Source organism: Anguilla rostrata, chromosome 9 (assembly GCF_018555375.3).
Source record: "Anguilla rostrata isolate EN2019 chromosome 9, ASM1855537v3, whole genome shotgun sequence".
Lineage (NCBI taxonomy): Eukaryota > Metazoa > Chordata > Actinopteri > Anguilliformes > Anguillidae > Anguilla > Anguilla rostrata.
Genome location: NC_057941.1, coordinates 16,172,983 through 16,194,383, shown reverse-complemented (window position 1 = coordinate 16,194,383; position 21,401 = coordinate 16,172,983). Strand labels below are relative to the sequence as shown.

Below are 21,401 nucleotides of genomic sequence, written 5' to 3'. Positions count from 1 at the left end.
TTTGACAAAGGAATAAAAAGTGTTAAAAAGGCATTGAATACAGACCATATTCACATAGAAGCAAAAAATCAGTAAAGCAGAGATTAAAGGGGTAATTAGAAGTTAAATAAAAAATGGCAATAGATGGCAAGAAGAATGGATCAGGGAAAGTAAGGGTTGTCATTTGTTTTGGATTAATCCTTTGGTTGGAAATACAAGATCTGGAGGGGGAAATAGAAAGAGGACAATGTTATCACTTGATTAAGGTTAGGACACACAGGCCTAAACAGCACTTTTTTGTTGAATAAAAATATAGGCGGATTGTGGAGAACAAAAAACCATGTAGTATGCAGCTGCATTAAATCTGTTAGAGAGAGGGTTAAAAGCCAACCTGCATGAAGTGGGGGGCAGAACTAAATTTAAACTGACTGTTTGATTCTACCAGTAGGAGACATATGTATAACATTTCTGTTAGAGTATTTAAACTCAACTGGCTTGAGAGACAGAATTTGAGGGTTTTTTGGTATGACAGATTCTCCCAATCCACACTCCAGACCAGTGGGTGGCCTGGGGCAGTAGTGTAGTATCGGGCTGGCAGTGCCGACTCTGCCGTTGTACCTTTACCTGCATTGCTTCAGTATAAATCCAACTGTATAAATGGATGTAATGCAATGTAAATGAAATGTAAAACGTTGTGTAAGTCACTCTGGATAAGAGTGTCTGCTAAATGCCTGTAAGGTGGTGGTAAATGCACCTTTAAGTTGTTTTACAACCACCATAAAATAAAGAGGAAGAAGAAGAAGAAGAAGGTGCTAATGTTATAGCTTTTTTTCCAAGGGCCTCCAAAAGTCTAGGGCGACTTTGTAGCCTATTACATTTCTTTAAAAAAATAAAAATAAAAGAATAAAAAACGGATTAGACTCGTGAACAAACATGCGTTGCACTACCAATAGTTTGCTCTAGGTGGCAGCCTCGCATTGTTCCCGTCTCACTACCATAGATCAACTCTCTTTTCCCATTGACTAACAACAGTTGCATTAGTGTTTTTGAGTGTAGATACTTTAGCTAACATTCGTTAGTAAAATCGTTTGCTATATTTGAAACACATCACAATCCTGAGCAGACGAGTGGAGATATCACATAAGATAGCAAATAGTTTGTGTCAGTTACGGCTGAAAACACAATAATGTTAGGATAGGTCGCTAGCTAGATATGCTACTTGATATATGGTGCTGGTCGTAGCTATTTTGGGGTCTTAATACCTTAATATTTTGAGGAAACGTCATAAGAACAGTATAGCGGTTTAGTTGGACCATAGGGACTGGCTTTAGCCAGATATAGCTAGCGAAGAAACTACAGAATCTCTAGTCTCTGGTAACGTTTAACAGCAACACTGTCGTTGCATCTACTGGAGTAATGGCCGACAGGACAAGTTTCTTGGGAGGAAGGATTCCTGTGGAAGTTGAAATTATGGCAAAGCAATTAAAAGATTTAGACAAAGATTTTTTCAGGAAGATACTTAAAGGTTGGTCAGCTTGATGTTGGGGTTTCAATTCATTGCGAGCGTAACATGTCACGAGGTTTTGTTGATTAACGATCAAACATTACTGGCTATCTAGCCATTAGGCTATAACTCAGGATGTAGCTAAACCTTAACGGTAGTCTGTAAGTCCACGGACAGTGGCAAAAATGATAACGTTATGCACAGTACTCATAACACCAAGGATTTTGTGCAATGCAAGCAAATAACTGCAATATCGCCGAGGTTCCTTCTACCACTCTCTTTTTTACTTTGAGTTAGGGCATTTCCTGATATTACCTTGCTACAGCTGTTGTGCACGTCGTGTACTATCTTGAATTTGCAATATAAACGTTACTGCGGTAAATTTATTATTCTTAACAACATTAGCAAATGTATTTACTACTTAAAGTATATTTATCTCTCAGTTGTATGTGGTAGAGACTGTAGAAATTAATAGGTGGGATCAGAGTCACAAGGTTTGTGCTGACAGGAAGGCAAAATTACCCACCAGGACTCGGTCACGAGAGCACTTTAGGTGTGTTTTGTTGGCCATTGAATATCTAGTAGGCCTACAGTCGGGCTATTTAACTGGCTGGACGTGGACGCTTTGAATTTGTTTTGGCATGGGAAAATGTCGTATCCTTACTGTGGTGACATTTGATATCATTTTGAAGGTATCTACTTTGCATGATTTATTTAAAAAAAAAAAAAAAAAAACTTTTCAATGAGGTTATTTAATAACCCTGTAGTACAGAATTTCTACTGCAATACATAGCATGTATCTGAAATATAAGTCGTGAACATGCCGGGAACCTTCTCTTCAACTGATACCCTTAGCAGTTTTCATTATTAATATGCTGCGTTTTTTATTGCTCAGTGGTGGTGAATGCTGTTGAAGGGAAGGACTGCAGAGACTCAATGAAGTCGCTTGCAGATAATGGTACCGTCTCTGAAGAACAGTTAAGCCACATCATCGCAGGAATATATGGACTGCTTAAGGAAGCATTACGTCTCCCAACGTCTTCATTGAAACAAGAAGTGAGCAATCGTCTTAAATAGCCTTGTTGTTGAATCTGGTTAATCATAATAATTTTAGTACTTTGTAATGGATTTACTGCCACTACATTGTTAGTTCCTCTGATTTGTTGTTACAAACTATTTGCAAACAAGGCTTTCGCCGATGGAAGACAATATTCTGAAACTTTTGAATCCTTCAAGCTAATCTTAAAAACATTAAGGGCCTTTTTTGAATGTTCATAAATTATTTAGTTCTACATACCTCTATTGTTTGTGTGTTGAAAGTTTTGTTTTATGAATCTGAGTTGAAAATTTATTTCAGGTATATATGTTAAATATTCATTTTTTCTTTCTTGTAGTGAGAAGGTTATAACCATCACTATTTCACTATTGATGTATTTATTGCCTGTAATCATTAACTCAAGTCATGCTCACTGTATATTGTTTTTAGGTTTTCAAGGAAGATCTCAGAGAACTTAGGTAACCTCAACTTTTTGTTTATAATGTTCACACTGGTACTGTTAACTGACCACACCTGCAAAAAAATATAGCATCGCAGGCATCATCTGTTTATGATTTGTTTTGTAATGGTGAAATCATTTGACCGGACAATATTAGATTATTACAGAGTTTCGTGCCTGAGGGCCAGCCTTGGATGTTGAGGGTAATTTATTTGAATAATATCAGGGAGCTGGTTTCTGGCATTTATACTTATACTATTTATTTTCTGGCGTACCTGTCCATTGCATGTGTGTTTGACGCTGCTTTTCTGTTTCTGCAGGATATCTGAGGAGCTTATCGCTGACTTTGCCAGTGTTGTCTTTGGAAACAGGTTTGTGAACCCACTGTTCTCATTTGCTGTGTTATAGTAATTGTATATCGTATTACCCTTTTGTTTCGTAGTTTTCATTTCCAAGGTTGTGCTCCATAGATTGCTTCATCCCAGCCATGATTACAAAAGCCTCATGATGAACATATCAAAGTTGTTATTCTGGCAGTGTTTACTTTGATTTATTGTGTTCTTTATGAGCGTACTTTCGTATTCCAATCGCTGTGTGTGGTTTCGAATGCAATGGAAACGAGCTTTCTGTATCCGTTATAATTTCAGCAGATGTTGTTACATGTGGTGTGATTGACTGTTTATGTGCGCAGTGAAAGGGATCTGGAGTTTATGTGGAAAGAAGTTTAGGGGGAACTGTGTGAATATGTTGCATCACAGCACATGTGGCATGTACTGATGGTAGGGGTCAGGCGATGTAGCATGCCTTATGGCTGTATATTTAATCCACCGTTCAATAGAGTCCTTCATTGCTGGACTGTTACAAGTCTGTGGGGGAAAAAAATGTCTTTTTGAGCTGGAGTGCCTTTACTGCTTGCGGGGTCTTGTGATTGGCTGAATGCTGTCTCACGCCGAGCTCTCCTATCGCTGGTTTAGACGTGCCTCCCTTGAAGCTGCAGCAGCACAGCAGGGGCCTCGGCTACCCACCGTTGAGGACATCAGGTGGAGAGTAGACGTGGCCATTTCGACAAGGTAACCCCGCCTCTTGTGAGCTGGAGTTTTTACAGAGGCCACTAGCACTGGCAGTTTAGATGCCAGCATTAAAAGTAGACCACAGTAATCCAAGTCCTACTGTTAAATGTGGCACGGTTCAACCATTATACTTTTGTATTAAATAAACATAAACAAATTGTGGCCCTTTGCGTACAATTACTGTTTGATTTTTTACATGTAATTTTTTTGCTTATCATTGATGCTTAAACAGGGTGACTTAAGAAGATTATTTTTTATGTCTACGTATTATCCATTTGTCAACCCAGCTAGAAACTCTTCCTTTACCACTACACTGTACTGCACAACACTGCATCATCCATATTGACTGGCTTTTATTTTCAGTTTCTTCATCTTCATATGCACAACAAAAAACACATTGGATTAACCACGGCAGAAATGGAATAGCCCCAGGCAAAAACATGAAAAGTGAAATCTTGCACTCTTTTATATCAAATTCTATTGGTTTGCTCCTGGAGGTGTTTGAGTGCATGACCTTTCTCTATCCCTCCATTTTGTGTGACTGATTGAGTACAGCAGCCAAACCAGAGTGCAGGTAGCTTGGAATTTGGATAGGATAAAGCAGACGTGTTTTTAAATCAGCCTATTTGAAGCACAGCTGAACGATGGCAGCTGCACTCAGCTTGTGACAATGGATTGAACACTTCCAAGCTTTGTTAGTGAGCATCATCTACAGACATCCCTGAACCTACTCCTGTCGAATGGTGTGGCTATTTTAGTCCTTTCAGCCACTGATGGCCTGGGCTGGGAGCCGATGTGGGTCATTCTGGTAAGGAGGTTAAGCCCCAGAGGTTGGACAGCTGCCTACTTTGCCATGTCTGGTTCATGAAGGCTGTCTGGATTAGAGACGAGAGGCTGTCTTTTCCACATCCTATCAGATGGGCCTCCCTGGGCTGGACTGACACTTCAGAATGCAGTGATTTGTCCACGAGCCAGAGATGTCTGTGCTTCAGTGTGCTGTGCACTCTTGAACATTATGTGATTGGATTCAGAATGTAAAACAATAGAGTTAATATAGTTAAATGGTTTTTAATGAGTCCTGAATCAATGTCTTTTCTGTTATGGAGTGATTATCATTGGCTGGCACAGCACGAATTTGCTGACAGTGTTAATCCAGCCAGTGACAGGACTCATGTGATTCATAGACTGATTCATCTAGTTTAGTTCACATAGGATAATTTAATGAGCGTAGGGTTAATGTACTGTCAGTTGTCCTACTGTCATATACACTCTTAGTCATAAATGTCAAAAGAAACATTTGCATGGTTGTTCCAACTGGCTAATATATGAACATCTCTGGCTTTAATCTTGGCTGTAGGGCTGTATACATACTTCAGTCTCTGCGGCAGGTTCCTTTGGACATTACATAACACTAATAATGACAGACTTTTATCCTTCTGTCAATGCTAACAGTGGTGCTTGATTTTAATGGAACACATGAAGTTTACCAGGTTTCAAAGACTACGCTTTATTCTCAGAAGAGTTACATTCATGTAAAATTGAAATGATATCAGAATTAAAACTTGAAACTGCTCCTTTTTTTATTTTTTACAAAAGCTCACTGGCTCGAGCATTGCAGCCTTCCATTTTAATGCAGATGAAGCTGACAGATGGAAGTTCCCACCGGTTTGAGGTAAGTCACCATTATGCTCACCCGCCATTGCAGAGATGATGGCTGTGTGGGTCTCTCAGGATACTGCCCTCTCAGACCCTCAGCTGAATATACGTTATTAAATATGTGTGTCATGTGGCTGCAGAGAACGCTGTTGAGGTCATTTTCATGCGAGGCTTTCAACTGCATTCTACATGTACTTCAGTTTTTCCCCATTCCCCAGATTGAAGTGATTCTTCAACTCATTTTTCAGTAGTCAGAACTGTTAGGATAGAAATGAATTATAGTTGTGGTTCAGTCTTTGCTATCTATAAAGATAAAACACTCAAACCCATTGGTTAATTTTTGATTTTACACCACTAACCTCAGTCTTTACAGTCTTACATCTTAATCTGCAAAAGTACTTGCAGTGCCTAAAAGTAGCTTGTTGCAATTGACTGGTTACCGTGTGTTGTTCTCAATACTGGAATATTTCAATAAATGATTAATCTAATGATCAAATAGCCCAGACCTCATATCAGATTCAGTTTCAACAGGATAGTCTCATTTTCACATACATGAAATTATTTGAGTTTTAAAATGCATTATAAATCACCTGAATTTTCCTGAGCAATGTCATGAGTATTCCAAACATATCCATAAAAACAGAATGAGCAGTTAGTGCAGTAACAACATTCTACCAGCAGAGGATGTCAGCCCTACCATTCCTGGTCAGTTTCTGTTTTCTACACTGCACCACTGATTTAAGAATATTTAAGAAAGGGTACCTTCCTGTTTCGTTTTGTATGGATTTTCTCAGGTAGAGAATGAAAGAATTTGAACTTGGAGAACTCAAGTTGTTTTGAGCCCAAGTATGTGTTGTTTTTCTTGCAATCAATTTTCAGATTTAATACAGTTTAGGACAGGGCTTCCAAAACTCAGTCAGGTAAAGTACGCTGCTCAAGGGTACAGCATCCAAAGTATTCAAACATACAACCTTGGACTTGCAAACTGTTATGTTCCACTGCCACCCACGTATTTGCTGTATGTATGATACTTTTTTCTCTCTTCCAGGTACCTGTCAGCAAGTTTCAGGAACTGCGTTACAATGTTGCACTTATTCTGAAGGAAATGAATGACCTTGAGAAGAAAAGCATTCTGAAAATCCAAGACTGAAAATGTTTTGTTTTTTTTTTATACAAGAAAACTAGGCAATAAAGAGATTATCATATTGAAATTGAGTAAATGTCAAAACAAATTATGTTTTCGATTGTTTGAATGTACGGTGTCTTATGCGTGGTACATTCCATTTTTCCACAATGGAAATTAATTGTGATGAATGTTGATCAACTAGAATGTCCCCAAACAGAAAGAACCTGCCTATAGCTGTTTGTCGTTTCAAATTCGCCATAGTAATTTTTCAACATGCGCTATTCCATGATTAAATTTGTTCTTAAAGTTATATGGCATGTAATTATTCCGTTACTGTGCTATAATTCTGAAAACTGAATTGCTGGAATTCACCATTTAAAATGCAGGACTGCAAATGATATGTAGTGCATATCTTGTGTTCTTGTGTAAGAAGAGCCTATTCAAAGGGCGTTGGTGCGTGAACATGTCTGTGCTACTGACATACATTCAGGCGTTACAGCAAGGGGCAGTAGGTCATAGGATGCCTCAGGCATGTTAAGTTGAATGTGATTTACCTGTCCATAGTTATGTCACTTTCTGCGCTAAGCCTAATCAAAGTCTAGACAGCCAGGCTGGGTGACTATGTTGGCCCACTTTGCCAGGTTCAAGTATTATGCAGGAGCTGTTGTCTGAAAATGGTAATGAGACCATAAGACAATTTTTTCGATACGTAATTTCCAAATTTATGACCATTGCTAACAAGAAGTATTTGTTTTGTAATGTAACTACTCACCTTGTATGTCACTATTAAACCATAAAACGTTGAATATACATACACTGTAGTCGAATAACCGTACGTACATTTTCTACGATTGCACTGGTAGCAAATTATTTTTTTCGTGTCGTATGTGTTCTTAACCTTGCCTTTAAAACAGCCCAAACGTTAAGTTTGCTATCATTACAGCTCTATCGACATTGTAGTGCAGTCCAAGCATATAACCTGAAAAAATGAAATGCAAGCGAGCATCGATGTTTTATACAATGTATCCTTAATGTAACAATTAAACAAACCACTTCCACGCGACGGACTAGACAAGTTACAAAACTGACTTGTTTTGTAACAGTTTTATAAACGTATCCAATGAGGACAGCCGATGATAGTCACATGACCCTTATGTAACATTTTCCCCCTCTAAGATACTCCAAGTACAGAGCGGCGATGGCTTTCGTAGTGAGATACGAAAGGAATAGGGGACGAAGAGTCATGAAAATGGGAGTGATACCACCGTCTCTTGACCAGCCTTTACCTCCGAATAAGGGACATTAGATTAATAGCGACTCAGACTGTATACAAAATGGGAACAGAGAGCATGGAAAGCAATGTCATGCTACAGCTTGCCGCTGAAGCCTTCCAAGCTAAAAACTTTGAGCTTGCCGCTGAGATCTACGAATGCCAACTAGTGGATTATAGCGATGTTGTCAGTCATCACGAGCTGCTTGTGAAATGGGCTGATGCTCTAGCTTTTGGTGGCAAGCTAAGCGAAGCCCTCGAGATCTACCAGAAAGCTTCCAAAATCACCAGGCTACGACCTACGCACCTGGAAAATCTCATCGTATATCTGACCAACAGCATTAGAAGCAAAGAGGGCTTTGCCGGTCAAAAGTTCCTACAAGGACAAGTGGAAGGATGTGGCAATGATGCATTTGTTTGCCGAATTTGTGAGGGATTTCTGTACGAGCCGGTTACCTTGCCTTGTGGACACTGCTTTTGTAAAAAGTGCCTGGACAAAGAAAAGAAGCCAGTTTGCTGCAGAGAGTGTAAAGACAACTCCAGGCTCACTGATCTACCGAATTACAGAGTTAATGTAGTTCTTAGCAACTTGTTGGCAAAGTGGTTTCCTTCTCAGTTGCTTGCAGTGCAACTCAGGCACGAGGGAAATGCATTGTATGCAGAGAAGAAGCTGGAAGTTGCTTTAGAAAAGTACAATGAAGCCATTGCTATAGGTAAAATACAATTATTCAACCATATTTCTATCTATACCACGTTTATTTCTCGTACGTGACTGCCTCCATAACTTGATATTTTGCGAACTAATCTTAAGTGTTTTGTAAGGTTTTGTAGCTTAATGCATACATATGCGATACCTTGAGATAAATTACTCACTGGTGGTATGGTCTTTGTAAGATCTAAAACTCCAACTATGTTTTTTTTTTTTTATTTTTTTTTTTAGAAACCCATATGACGTAGCATAGCGTGCCTTATTTTCATTGTCATATAACGTATTGCCTCTTAAAGTAGTTCTTATTATGTCCTTGTGTGTCCCTGATCTAAATTAGTCGGTTGTGAAAGACCAGTTAGACAAGTTTGGCTTGCAACTAGGAATCTAAACACGAATTGTTGGGCGCGCGTCTTACTGTGACCTAGTAACGGAGAATAAGGTTAAACTAACAGCGAGTCTGCGCTGCCTCGTAACCTGAGCAGAAGGGCGTGGATAAAAATGTAGGCTAGGGGAGCAAACATTACGTAATCTTGCGCGGGGGGTTTGGCAAAGAGCAGTCATTTACCATGTTACGCTTCTGTAACCAAGAAAACACTCCAACGTGTAGGCCAATAAAAATAAAAATACTAGTAGAAAAATGTGATGTGAAAAAGTTGAACCAATGTCTTGATCGATTGTAAATGAATGCAAAATATGATCTACATTTCATTAATTTGCACGATTGGGCATATTTTTAAAACGTAGTACGCCAATTAAAATGAGTTCTCAATGATTTTGATAAGAATGATTCTTAATGATCGCAAAGCACCATATTTGCAGCTTCTTTTGAGTGAAAATAGTTAATACCCTTATTTTGTGAAATGCTGCTACAAAGTTTATAGTATTATAGCTACAGTATTTGATAATGTGTTGTGTGCATTTGTGTAAAATTTTACCCAGCTCCTAGGGATCACTTGCTCTTTATCAACCACTCCTTGATAAACTCCAGTCTAAAAAACAATGAAGATGCCCTTACTGATGCAGAGATGGCCTGTAAACTCCAACCTTATTGGCTGAAGGTCAGTTCTTTTGACAAAATACAGTTACACCCAAGTATGTATATGCAGTATTGTAAGATGAATGTTTTCATCGTTGTGCAACAGATAAAGGTGGTCACAGCTGTTCTGTTGCTTTGGCACAGGGACATCTGAGGAAAGCACAAGCACTAGAGGCACTGGGCAAAACAGAAGAGGCTTTAACAGAATGCCTGTTCTGCATTGCTTTAGACTCAGAAAACAGACTGGCCAATTTAGAAGCTCAAAGGGTAAGTTTCTGCACTGCTGTTCATTTATGTATTGTCTTTTGAAGTGAGTACATGTCACTTATATGCTGTGTAGTGAGTAATAATATAAAATCAGTTTTTATATAGGTGTTTATGACACAATTGGTCTTTTATTCATGTGCTGTGTGCAACTAAATGGTATAGTAAGTGTAGTTAAGTATATAGTGTGTATGTAAAGCACAGCAGGTTATTGGCATTCATGGATGTTCCTCATAAAACATCCATTTTATTCAAGTCACCATTCAGGAAGCAAAATGTATGTTTAAATTGATATTTTTGAACAGTAAAATGGAACCTCAAGCTGAAATTCATGATATTGTTTCTCTTTTAGCTGCTTAGTGACATCTTTGATCCAGTTCCCAATCAAGTCCAGGAGGGAATACCAGACTACATCCATCTGCTGTCCTCAAGGACAAGGGTAAAGGGAGGTCTGACAACCACTTTCAGCTCCAACTGCAGCACAAGCTCCCCAGGGCTCTACAAGGTGAGGGCATGGCTATTACACACCTCTTTATAAGCAGACACACATGAAATGCTTGATTCAAGGACATGAGTTCATTGCTTAATGGCGAGAGTAGTTATATAAAATAAGCCTCGCTTGATTAGTGTGTGTGAGAATTTTTCTCTGGTCCACTTATTTTTTTTGGTTTTGATGAATGAAGAAGTTTATGCAATGGAAGGCAACCTTTCTCATTGAGTGAGCAACTACAGCCATGATTATATATCAGCAATAGGCAGATCTGGTAGCCATTGAACAGTCATTCATAATTGTGGCACTGTCTTCTAGGACAATTGTATAAATGACAACAGCTTTACCTCGCTCGGGAAATCAACGTTGCTGTCAGCTCAGAGCTGCACAAGAAAGACTGGCTCCACAGATTTCAAGGCGTGCTCTGGGGACAGAAATGAAAAGGGGGATTTCGGTGGTGTTCATGGCCCGTCTGCAATCATCAGAGGCCAGCTCACCAAGCGTAAACAGGTCTGGGGAGAGGAAGGCAGTGCAGGAAGTGATGGGTCGTCGTGCAAGCGCTTGAAGTCGGGTAAGTTGAAATGCCATCACTTCAGGTCTGTTCTTCATAATGAAAGATGAATTTACATGGAAAGAATGATATTATTTATGAATATTCATGTAGTTTATTGGTCTTTCTATCAGAAGCGAAAGTAGAGACAACTTCTTGGTGTCCAGTGGCCAGTGAACTCATCGATGCTTCTGACTTGGAGTGCTCCTTGTGCATGAGGTATTCACTGGTTTCTACTAGAGATATGTGTACACTTTGGTTTCTTACTGTGAAAAGCATTATTCAGCCTTTCAGACAACTGGTTTACCCACTCACATTATTTTGGCCTTGTGCTGATTTTAGGTTATTATGTCCCAAAGTCATAGGCATAAGTGGTTGATACCTATTCATCATATGATGCACTCTGATGGTCCCTGTTTCCAGTCTTTTTTGCAAGATATTGTCTGTCTTCTTCATGTCTTTTAGGCTTTTCTATGAACCAGTCACCACTCCCTGTGGCCACTCCTTCTGCCTGAAATGCCTGGAGAGATGCTTGGACCATAATTCCAAGTGTCCACTATGCAAGGAGGATCTCTCTGAGGTAGTGTAACTTTTCTTTTAATCACGCCCTGGTCTGATCTCATTATGGGTAATTACGACCAGAGTTTTTAATGTATTTTTTTTTAACCCCCTCACCTACAGTATTTGGCTCAGAGGCGATATAGTAAAACCCTTCTGATGGAAAACCTCATTGCCAACTATCTTCCAGAGGAGCTAGCTGAGAGACAGATCATCGACAAGGAGGAAATTGCTGAGCTGTCCAAGTAAGTTACAGAGCAAGCCTAAAATACACACAGAGACATTTAGAATATTGACCCTTTCAGCAATCAGCTTTTCTTATGAAACCTGTATTGGCTATGTTTAATGAGCAATCATTCCAGATAGTGAGCATTCTTACATTTGATTCATCATCTAATGATTCTGTGTGATTTGTGGTCTCTTGCTTGATTCCCCTCGTGAGTCCATGTGATTTGTGGTCAGCCCGTTTTGATGAACTGCTGTGCTGGCTGAATAATGGCCCCATGTGACTTCTGGTCTTTTCTCGTCACAGTTTGAACAAGAACGTGCCAATATTTGTCTGCACCATGGCCTTTCCCACGGTACCTTGCCCCCTGCACATATATGAGCCCTGCTACCGGCTTATGGTGCGCCGATGCATGGAGACTGGGACCAACCAGTTTGGCATGTGCCTCAGCGATTCTGTTAATGGGTAGGTCAGTTCCCCTAAAAAACCTAAAACTTCCAGAGCTGGTGAAATTATTTCAGCTGACTGTGCTGACATCTGTATATCTATGACTATGATTTCTATTTCATTTTTATTTCACTATCTATTTTCAGCAACATGTACATTTAAATGTATTATATTTTAAGGACAGTTAAATGCCTAGTGTATGGGGGTGGGGGGGGGGGGTGGGGGTGGGGGGGGGGAATTTTATAGATAGAAATAGTGGCTGAATTGTTCAATTGATTACCTATTGGAGTTGCTTTATTGCACTTTTAAAACTGGAAACCTGAAGGTAGTTAATGTTGACCTGTATTGACCTGCTCCCAGGGGAGAGTTTTCTTTGAAACTTTTGATGCTGCCCTTCAGATTTGCCACTTACGGCTGCATATTGGAGATACGAAACGTTGAGTTCTTCGCAGATGGTCGCTCTGTTGTGGACACGATCGGCAGACGGAGATTCAAAGTAATCCAGCACCGTAAACGAGATGGCTATAACACTGCGGACATTGAGTACCTGGAAGACAAGAAAGTATGATATTGGCATTTTATTAATTTTCTTCATTTCTTTCATCTCTTCACTGTTAGACAATTAGGCTTCTTATGTTAAGTGTAACAGGGCTGTTTAACCGCCTTCTTTTGTAAGCCCCTGAAATGGTGAAATGGTGATGGTAAAGGATGTGTGTGATTGATGGGTAGGTGGGTGGAGCAGAAGAGGCCGAGCTGAGAACCCTCCATAATCGTGTGTATGATCAGGCCTTGTCCTGGGTCAACTCCCTCAAGGCCCAACAGAAGGAGCGCATCGTTGGCCACTTTGGACCCATGCCGGAGAAGGACCTAGACCCACAGGTGAGCGTTGTGTAGCTTGATCCGACCTAGACAGGCTTGTCCCATTTAAAACATATGCACGAGACAGTCACAAAGCACTGCAGCACAGTTTGGGCAGAAAAATAGGATGTCCGGTAGGCCAGTTTTGTCAGTAGCCCTCAGGAGTGTCTGCGCTACCTGGGATCTTGAAAGCTAGGGTCATGGTTGACATCTGATGAGGGCTGCTGATAAGAGCTGTGGACTACCCTGAAGGGTATAAGGACATCCTTTAACAAAAGGCTGCTTTGGTGAGTTTGTCCTCAAAGCCTCTGTGTGCTGTTCCCAGATCAGCCCCAATGGGCCGTCCTGGTGCTGGTGGCTCTTGGCGGTCATGCCCCTGGAGGGCCGAGCCCAGCTGCCCTTCTTGGCTCTCACCTCCCTCAAGGATCGCCTGACGGGTATTCGGAGGGTGCTGGTCTTCATGTCCCGAAGCCGGTCCCGGTGACTTCCCCTTCTTCCCGCCCGTTCTTCCTGTCATCACATGTGCATACATTCACTTCTGTCTCCGCATATCTGTGTAGGCCTCTTCACACAGCTTAATGCTTCCCACACAACCAGTGCCTCTCAACCAATGGGTTTTGAAAAATGGAAACCATCTAATGTTTACATTACATTCAGTTTCAATTCATGAACCCAGGTGTGCATTTCATGTAGAAACTGCATCCATAAGTGAGGGATTTATTCTTCATCATTTATTTTTTTAGGTCATATTTTAGCATGATTTCCATCACAGCTATATGGTTGTAATGAGACCAGTGTGCTTTGTACATCATGGCAGAGATGTGTTCTTTGCTGTCTCATTATTAAAAGAAAAGGGTTTTGCCAGTTCACACTTTCACTGTGAAATAACTTCCGCATCAAGTTTTTAGTGGTCAATAAATAAAAAAAGGTTTAGTAACTACTGCTTCTTATTTTATGGTACAGAATTATTATTTATTATTTGGAGTCTGAAGTCAACCTAATGGAACTTCACCCAATAAAGTAAGAAATGCTGCTATGGTAAAATGTGGACACTTCAACCACAGCTGTATCCACTCATTACCAAATATTTAACTATATGTATATTTTAAAAATCCTTTTACTATTCTCATTTCATTTTAATAGTTGTATGGGCCAGAACTGAAAGAATAAAGAAAGGCTGTAATCGTTTGCAGCCTGCTGAAAGATGTGTAGCATATCAGCATGGGACAGTTCACTGTCAGCAAGACAGTGATAGCTTCTGCGGTTTTATCTTTGGGTTACAACATTAAATATGCACCGAATGTATCCAGTAAAATAATAGTATTGTTCAGTTTAAAAAAATGTTAAACAAACCACAAGTCTCTAAGCCAAAACAGCAGAGAGTTGAAACAAGATTATTCCTCTTAAATTTTTTTAAAGGGCAAAGAAATTAGGTGTATTACTATTTACAAGAGTTTGTGAAAATGTATCATTATTTTCAGACATTAAATGACATATTCCGACCTAAGTTGTAATACATTTAAGTTTTTGGAATTGTAGCATTTTAGTCTTACTGCCTATTTCTTTTCTATGCAAGTGATTGTCAATTAGATAAACTTTTAAAAAGAAAAAGAAAAAAAATCTCACATTATGTTGCATTCCTGATTTGCACTACACTGAGGGAAATAACCTCTTATCTTGAGATGCAAATGTGTGCATTTCAGAGCAGTTTAAGTGCTGTGAAAGTTTTGAGTGTTTTCACAAAGTTTTCACTTAAACAGGAAATGTGTCTTGTACTGACTCTCCAGATCTTTATGGTTTTGGATTTTTAAAAATCCATGCTCCGACTGACATTTAAGCATATGAGAAGTCTTTTTTTGACAGATTGAAATGTTATTCTTTGCTTTTTTGTTTCCATTTTATTTCTGTGTATTTCTTATTACATTATTCTTATACTTTTTGAACATGTTGTGCCTTAGTTGGACTTCTTCCATGACATCATGCAATATTTAGAAAGATTTTAAATGCCCTATACTGTTGTTTTGAGTGCCAGTGTTCAGCACAAGGTAGAAAATTTCAGTTAGTGGAACTTACACTACCAGTATTTGGTCTTAGTGTTTCGGTATAACAGTTGTCGATCTCTTCTAGAGATAATATCTCTCCTAGGTAGTATGAAGAAAAAAGTGTATTAAATGTTTGGAACCAAAAGACAATATCAGTCAGGCCACTCCTGGCTTGAAATGTTTACAATTGCCCCTCAAACAACAATGACTTCTTTCACCTTACTGACAAATTATTCATATTAGCAGAGAGAATAATATATTACAAAGCATATAAACTTGTTAGTAAATTTTGGCTTATATCCATTGTAGCTGATGTTTGAGTTGTTGAAATGTTAAGAAATGTCTGTTTATGTGGATAGTTATCTGCACAGCTGCTTTGCTGGTGAAAGCAGTTGACAAGGTTTACAAATGTGAAGTTCCAACTGATACTGGCTTTCTTGGATCTTTGCTCTTTTCCCCTTTCCCTAAAAGTACAAATTTAGATGACTGACTTTATCTTTAATATTAAATGTAATATTTTATACACTGGATCCAGAATATAGAAAATTCTATTGGATGGAATTTTGTTTTTATGTAAATTGTTGAGAGTGCATATTATATCCTTGCAATACATTTAGGGTAAACCCACATGGTAGAAACTATAGAACAAAACTGATCTAGTGGGTGATCTTGAGGATTATTTTACGGTAATATGATAGCTACATTTCCCCTGATCTTTTAAAATCCAACAATTACCCTCATTATCTAAGTTAAACTACCTCATTGACCCTTATTTAATTCTTCCAGCCATTAAATGCAAATGAAAAAAGTGGTTTTATTTGTATCTGTTTTTGTTTTGCTGCTTGTCTATCATTTGTAACGTTGCCTCTAAAACAAGACGCGTGTTTACAAAACTGAGTGGATGTTGTAAACATAGTAACTCTTCAGTTTTCTTTGTAATAGTAAATGGTCAATTCTGTGTTATATTGTATGTGCACTTATAAATAAAACCAAACATCTCAAGATGAACTTGTGATTGGAGGATTTCTAAACAACTTTCGATGTAAACTCGTAGTGCTTCATCCTTTGAGAAATGTTTTATCACCAGACGATTGCAAAATACATTCAAACGTGAGAAAAGTTTTCGAACCAAAACGAGAATGAATCGGCTACATTAAATCTGAGGACGCAGCACGTCGTCTATTTAGAAATGTATCGATTAAACATAACAAACAAGCTCAACATATTTCCACACAAAATTCAAACTTCCAGCACGAGAGTTGATAAAATTCAAATAGGCTACGCTATAATGAAAGCTGTATGCTGTCCATAAACTACTATTTAACCAAATATGGTAGTTTTCCAGTCTTTATGAACACAGGTAGCCTACGTTCTTTAACATTGAAAACAAATAGAAAAAAGAAAAATGACATGATACTTTTCCTACCAAACGAGTGAAGCTTATGCAAGCGTGTGAATGTAGGTCAATGAAACGAATCGCTGTCCTACTGACCTACATGTCTTTGCACGACTTTGTTTTACCGGAGGATCCAATGGATAGCTGGGGAGGCTGAAGCCACTCCCCGACTATTTTGCTCTGGAGTGGACTGATCGAGCGAGCGGCATAAATTAGCGATATATCTTCCCGCGCAGGGAGGGGGTGCCGTTTACGTAACAGGGCCACGCTGCTTATACAACGGATATCAAGTTATTAACGACTGTGGATGGATGGCAAAGACTGCGCGAGGAGGTTTCCCCTCGAGTTGCAATATAAAGCTGAGCATATCAGCATTTAGGGTAGCCTACTGGGAAGAATGGGAATTGCGAGCTAGAGACGCTAGACCTGTACACTAGACGCTGTGTTGTAGGTTTCTATTTTAATTTGTCTGTTAAAGGAGGCAGTTTAGTACGGTAGTGTACGCGTAGTCTATATCAATATATGTAGGCTACGCTAAATGAATGTTAAATAAAACTTCAAGTTTTATAGTTTCATAATGTAAACATTTTGTTTTAGCGTAGCCTATAAGCCACACTTTCTCTGTTCAGAAATTTGTTTACTCGGCGTAACGTTTAGGACAGCTACTTTCTTCGTAACGAAAGTAAGCCGAATTTTTCTCATACCAAATGAAGTTATTCAACTTGAGAGAAAAGGGTCAGTGTTACATGTTGCTATATAGGGGATCATCGCAGACACGCCTATCCAATCCAATATGAGAAACGTAACGCGTTGCAGAAGTAGGTCACAGTAGTGCATGGTGGGTTACAGTGGTTACAGTACACTCACATAGAAAAAAGCGTTAGAGAGGACTGGCTGTGCAATGATGTTACGAAAGAGTACAGTCGTAGCTACCAGCTATTTGGCATGTCAGCTGTTTGACATATCCGGGATGAACGACTGCGGTTGTAGCTATAACACGGTAATATCGACATCCATTATTAAAACGGCTTTTACAAAACAATATTGCAAAATATCGGTATCGAATATCTACGTACTTTGACAAAAAAGATTAATTATAAGGGTTATACACCCGGTGTTCAAGAAGTAAACGTGTTACAATGATTGGGATTAACTTCTCTGGGGTTCTGTTTTGAAGAGTAATTTTGAAAACAAGACGTAACACAGTGCCTCAATTTATAGCCCCCACACCCCCATAAAATGTAGGCTATTTGTTATGGCCAGTTTTTGTAACCGAATACAGTGTCAAAGCTAGACAAAGTATTTTCTCCAGAGCTCACAGACTCCTTAGTAGTATACTGTACTTTTTAAATGCATTTTGTGACATGGGGATTGGAGATTTATGTTTCTGAATGTTTACCCAAAATACAAAATGTTTAGCAAAACAATACACATTATGTATGTATTTACTAATTTGAACAAGTTCCCAAACACAAAAGTAAAAGAATCTATCGTCCTCTCCGTTAGGCTACAGGAACTAATTTCAAACCTATAATAGAAACTATCATTCCAAATTGAAAAGATTCATTCATGTCAGCAAGCCCTGTTCAAGCAAAATACTGCAGATAAAAGTTTTAAAAGCTTATTGCAAGACCGAATGATTCTGAACATTATACAATACAAAAAGTTTATGCCTGAGTGCATCAACTAATCCCAGTTTATCCACATATAATAGCTTTCTGTAATTATTCCTGACATGACCAGCCTGGTTAAGAAAATGAAACCAAACCAAATGCAGAGCAGAAAACACTGCCTGATATTTGTTCCTTGTTAACCCCTTCTGTAGCGCTCCCCTTTTAATCCTGAAAATGACATACCCAAAATAAAATAGTTACTACTCTTGAACCCGTTGCGACCCTGCCCAGGATAAGCGGGAATAGATAATGGATGGATGGATGGACTATTCTTGAACCTTTGTGATGAAAGTCATAATTCTGGTTACTTCTGAAACGTAACCCTTGGGAGTTTGTTTTACAAGAATCAAAATGACTGTAAATACTGCTGAAACAGTAACAATAACTCAAACACAATGGACATTGTTTTCTCACCTAAACAATTTTTTTGAGTAGATATAGATGCTTGTGGCTGTGGCTGGTCAGCTTAAAAATACAATGTTTGACAAATCCTGGTTAAAATTTTGGTGTATTCTGCATTGTTTTTTCTGAGCTATGTCTAAGCAGGTTTCCAAAAAGGCATTTGGAGACTCCAAAAGAACACTTGGTAACCAAATTATATTTTTGGTCTTTAGAGGTGTAAAATATAGATTGCATACTGTATGCTTGTGGAAGAATTGCGATGAAATTAGCTCATTTTCCCACTGCCCATCACCCTCCCTCTCCCTCTCCCCTCTCTCTCTCCCCACGCTGTTTCCTTGCCGTCTCTGACTGTAGCAGGTCTGGAAGATTGTAGAAAAACTATATAACGATTTGCTATCTAGTTTACTAATCCATTGATTGAAGTCCACTGATTGAGGTTTTAGTCAAATACCACACCCCCGTCGACATGTAAAACACATCCAGCAATTTCACATGCCACATTTATTATTCGAAATCAGACCTGCCCCTTATATATAAGCGTATTGAGTAATAATAAAAATGTTTTGAGAATGTATTTAGATTCTCTCCAATATAAAATTAGATTAAGTTCTTCATAAGTTCTTGAAAATGCCCTTCGTGAAGTCAAAGCTGTCCGCCTCAGAAATATTCACTCAGGCCAGTGATTTCTTCCAAGGCCTCCAAATGCAGAGTCTTGTGTAGACTTGCTGTTGGCATTGCAACATAGATATAAGTATAAAGTCTCAAGCTTTTTTTTGCTGGTGTGTAATGTTCTCAGCATGCTGTGAAGATGTCTTCTTCATGTCGATTTTCTGCTTTGGATGGCAGGTCCCATTGGTTATACAGAGGGACTGGTTAGCCAGTACTAGTAGCCAGTACATGCCTTGTATGTGGGCTCATCTTGTTCCAGAGAGTATACATCTGAAGAAAAACGTTTTCAATGTACAAAAAATGCTAAGTTACTCACACATACAAAAGCACAAGTCATTAATTCTAACTTGAAAATTCAAAATTTAGGCCTGTCATTAAAAGTACTGATATCAACATTAGGCCAAGTTGTAAGAAACAATATTGGCTGTCTTAGCCCAGACAAATTAAACAAGCTGTATTCCAAAGCAATGGTACCCAATGTTTCCAAAAGTATTTAAAGTAATTTGACTGATTTTTGTCAATGGAAGGAGAAAGGTGGGTGAGAGGGGTATGCTTATGCTTTCCCTCTGCCAATCATCTGATTCTCAGCGAAACTGTAGACAGAACTCTGGGTAAGTGGAAATATACCTTAATTTCATTTTTTTGGTGAACTGCACCTTTAGGGTATTTTTTATGCATGAGCATACAAAAATACATAAACACACATTACAACAAATGATAATAAATTGTTTTAATATAGTAGTATCCTACACTTAAGGTGCTTGAATAAAGCGCATTTGGAACATGACATACATCTTCTAAAATGCCATATTTTCTCTCCAGAATTAATAACACATTTTTCCTCTGAAAGAAAAACCAAGTGGAAGGCCTTCCTCAGTTCAGTGTCCACCACATTTACAAAGAAAACCTTTTGAAAAACTGGACCTGGAGACTTTTTAAAACTGACTGGGTTATACTCACAACCCACATAAAATGTGAAAAATAAACTCAGATTAAATTTCCTAATGTATACTGGTAGTTCTCCCATTTTCTTTAGCCCTTTCTCTTTGTGCATTTATAGGTTCTTTAGTTCCCTCTAGAGGCAGTGACTATGAATTACATGTTGGTATTTTGATGACTACACCATGCTGTTCCATTCGCTGCAATTTAGAATTCAGTCACTCATGAACAGATTTGAATGATAAACACAATATGGTTCATATATGGTAGGTCAAGAGGTTATTCACTCAATCACACGTTGACCCAATACCCTCATATGGTTGTTATTGGGCCACAGGTTTCATATATAGTTTTCCAGTGAAAACTGAAGACCTCTTCATACTCTGTCTTGGAGGCCCTCCAATCACCACCCCCTGGAAGTCCCTCCCACCTTGTACATGTATTCAGGATGTGGAATTATTGGGGTTATTTGTTTCTGTTAGGGCTTATTATGGGTGTAATATTTATGGTTCGAGAACTCGTATTTTGGTTATTGGTTACATTATGTTACATTACAGGCATTTATACAGCTGGATATATACTGAAGCAATGTAGGTTAAGTACCCTGCTCAAGGGTACAATGGCAGTGTCCTACTTGGGAAAAGACCATCTCTTTACCCATTATACTACACTGCCATCCCATAGCATAGTTAACTTGCACTATTGCTTTAGTGATGTTGTATCTATACACACTTGTCTGGAAATGTTGTTAGCCAGGTCTGGCACTGTTGCTTATATTCATCAGGTGAATGCACTTGACCTCTCCTACATTGTAAGTCCCTTGAGTCAAGAAGTGTTTGCTAAATTACTATAATGTAATATATAGGAATAAAGCTATAGGACACCAGTTTAACATATTTTTCTTAACTCACTCACAACTCACATTTATCTCACTCACTCTCCCACACACCACCCCTCATCTCTCACTGTTTTAGCACTTAATACCGGAGAAATTAATAACAAATTAAATTGTAATACTCCACAAAAATTAAAATAGAGATC

The 21,401-nt window shown here is 38.8% G+C and overlaps 2 protein-coding genes across 2 annotated transcripts; both read left to right on the top strand.

Moving 5' to 3' along the window:
• Positions 1 to 966: 966 nt before the first annotated feature.
• Positions 967 to 7,141, top strand: commd5 (COMM domain containing 5). Its single transcript, XM_064350594.1, has 7 exons — positions 967 to 1,504; positions 2,379 to 2,539; positions 2,970 to 2,998; positions 3,300 to 3,350; positions 3,954 to 4,049; positions 5,646 to 5,721; positions 6,754 to 7,141. The coding sequence occupies exons 1-7, from the start codon at positions 1,396 to 1,398 to the stop codon at positions 6,853 to 6,855; spliced, it is 624 nt and encodes a 207-aa protein (XP_064206664.1). The 5' UTR covers positions 967 to 1,395; the 3' UTR covers positions 6,856 to 7,141.
• A 151-nt stretch (positions 7,142 to 7,292) lies between these two features.
• LOC135263034 (LON peptidase N-terminal domain and RING finger protein 3-like) lies at positions 7,293 to 15,037 on the top strand. The gene is made up of 12 exons (XM_064350593.1): positions 7,293 to 8,814; positions 9,750 to 9,868; positions 9,991 to 10,113; positions 10,463 to 10,615; positions 10,919 to 11,171; positions 11,285 to 11,369; positions 11,616 to 11,730; positions 11,832 to 11,953; positions 12,241 to 12,399; positions 12,781 to 12,943; positions 13,111 to 13,260; positions 13,565 to 15,037. The coding sequence occupies exons 1-12, from the start codon at positions 8,166 to 8,168 to the stop codon at positions 13,721 to 13,723; spliced, it is 2,250 nt and encodes a 749-aa protein (XP_064206663.1). The 5' UTR covers positions 7,293 to 8,165; the 3' UTR covers positions 13,724 to 15,037.
• Positions 15,038 to 21,401: the final 6,364 nt, after the last annotated feature.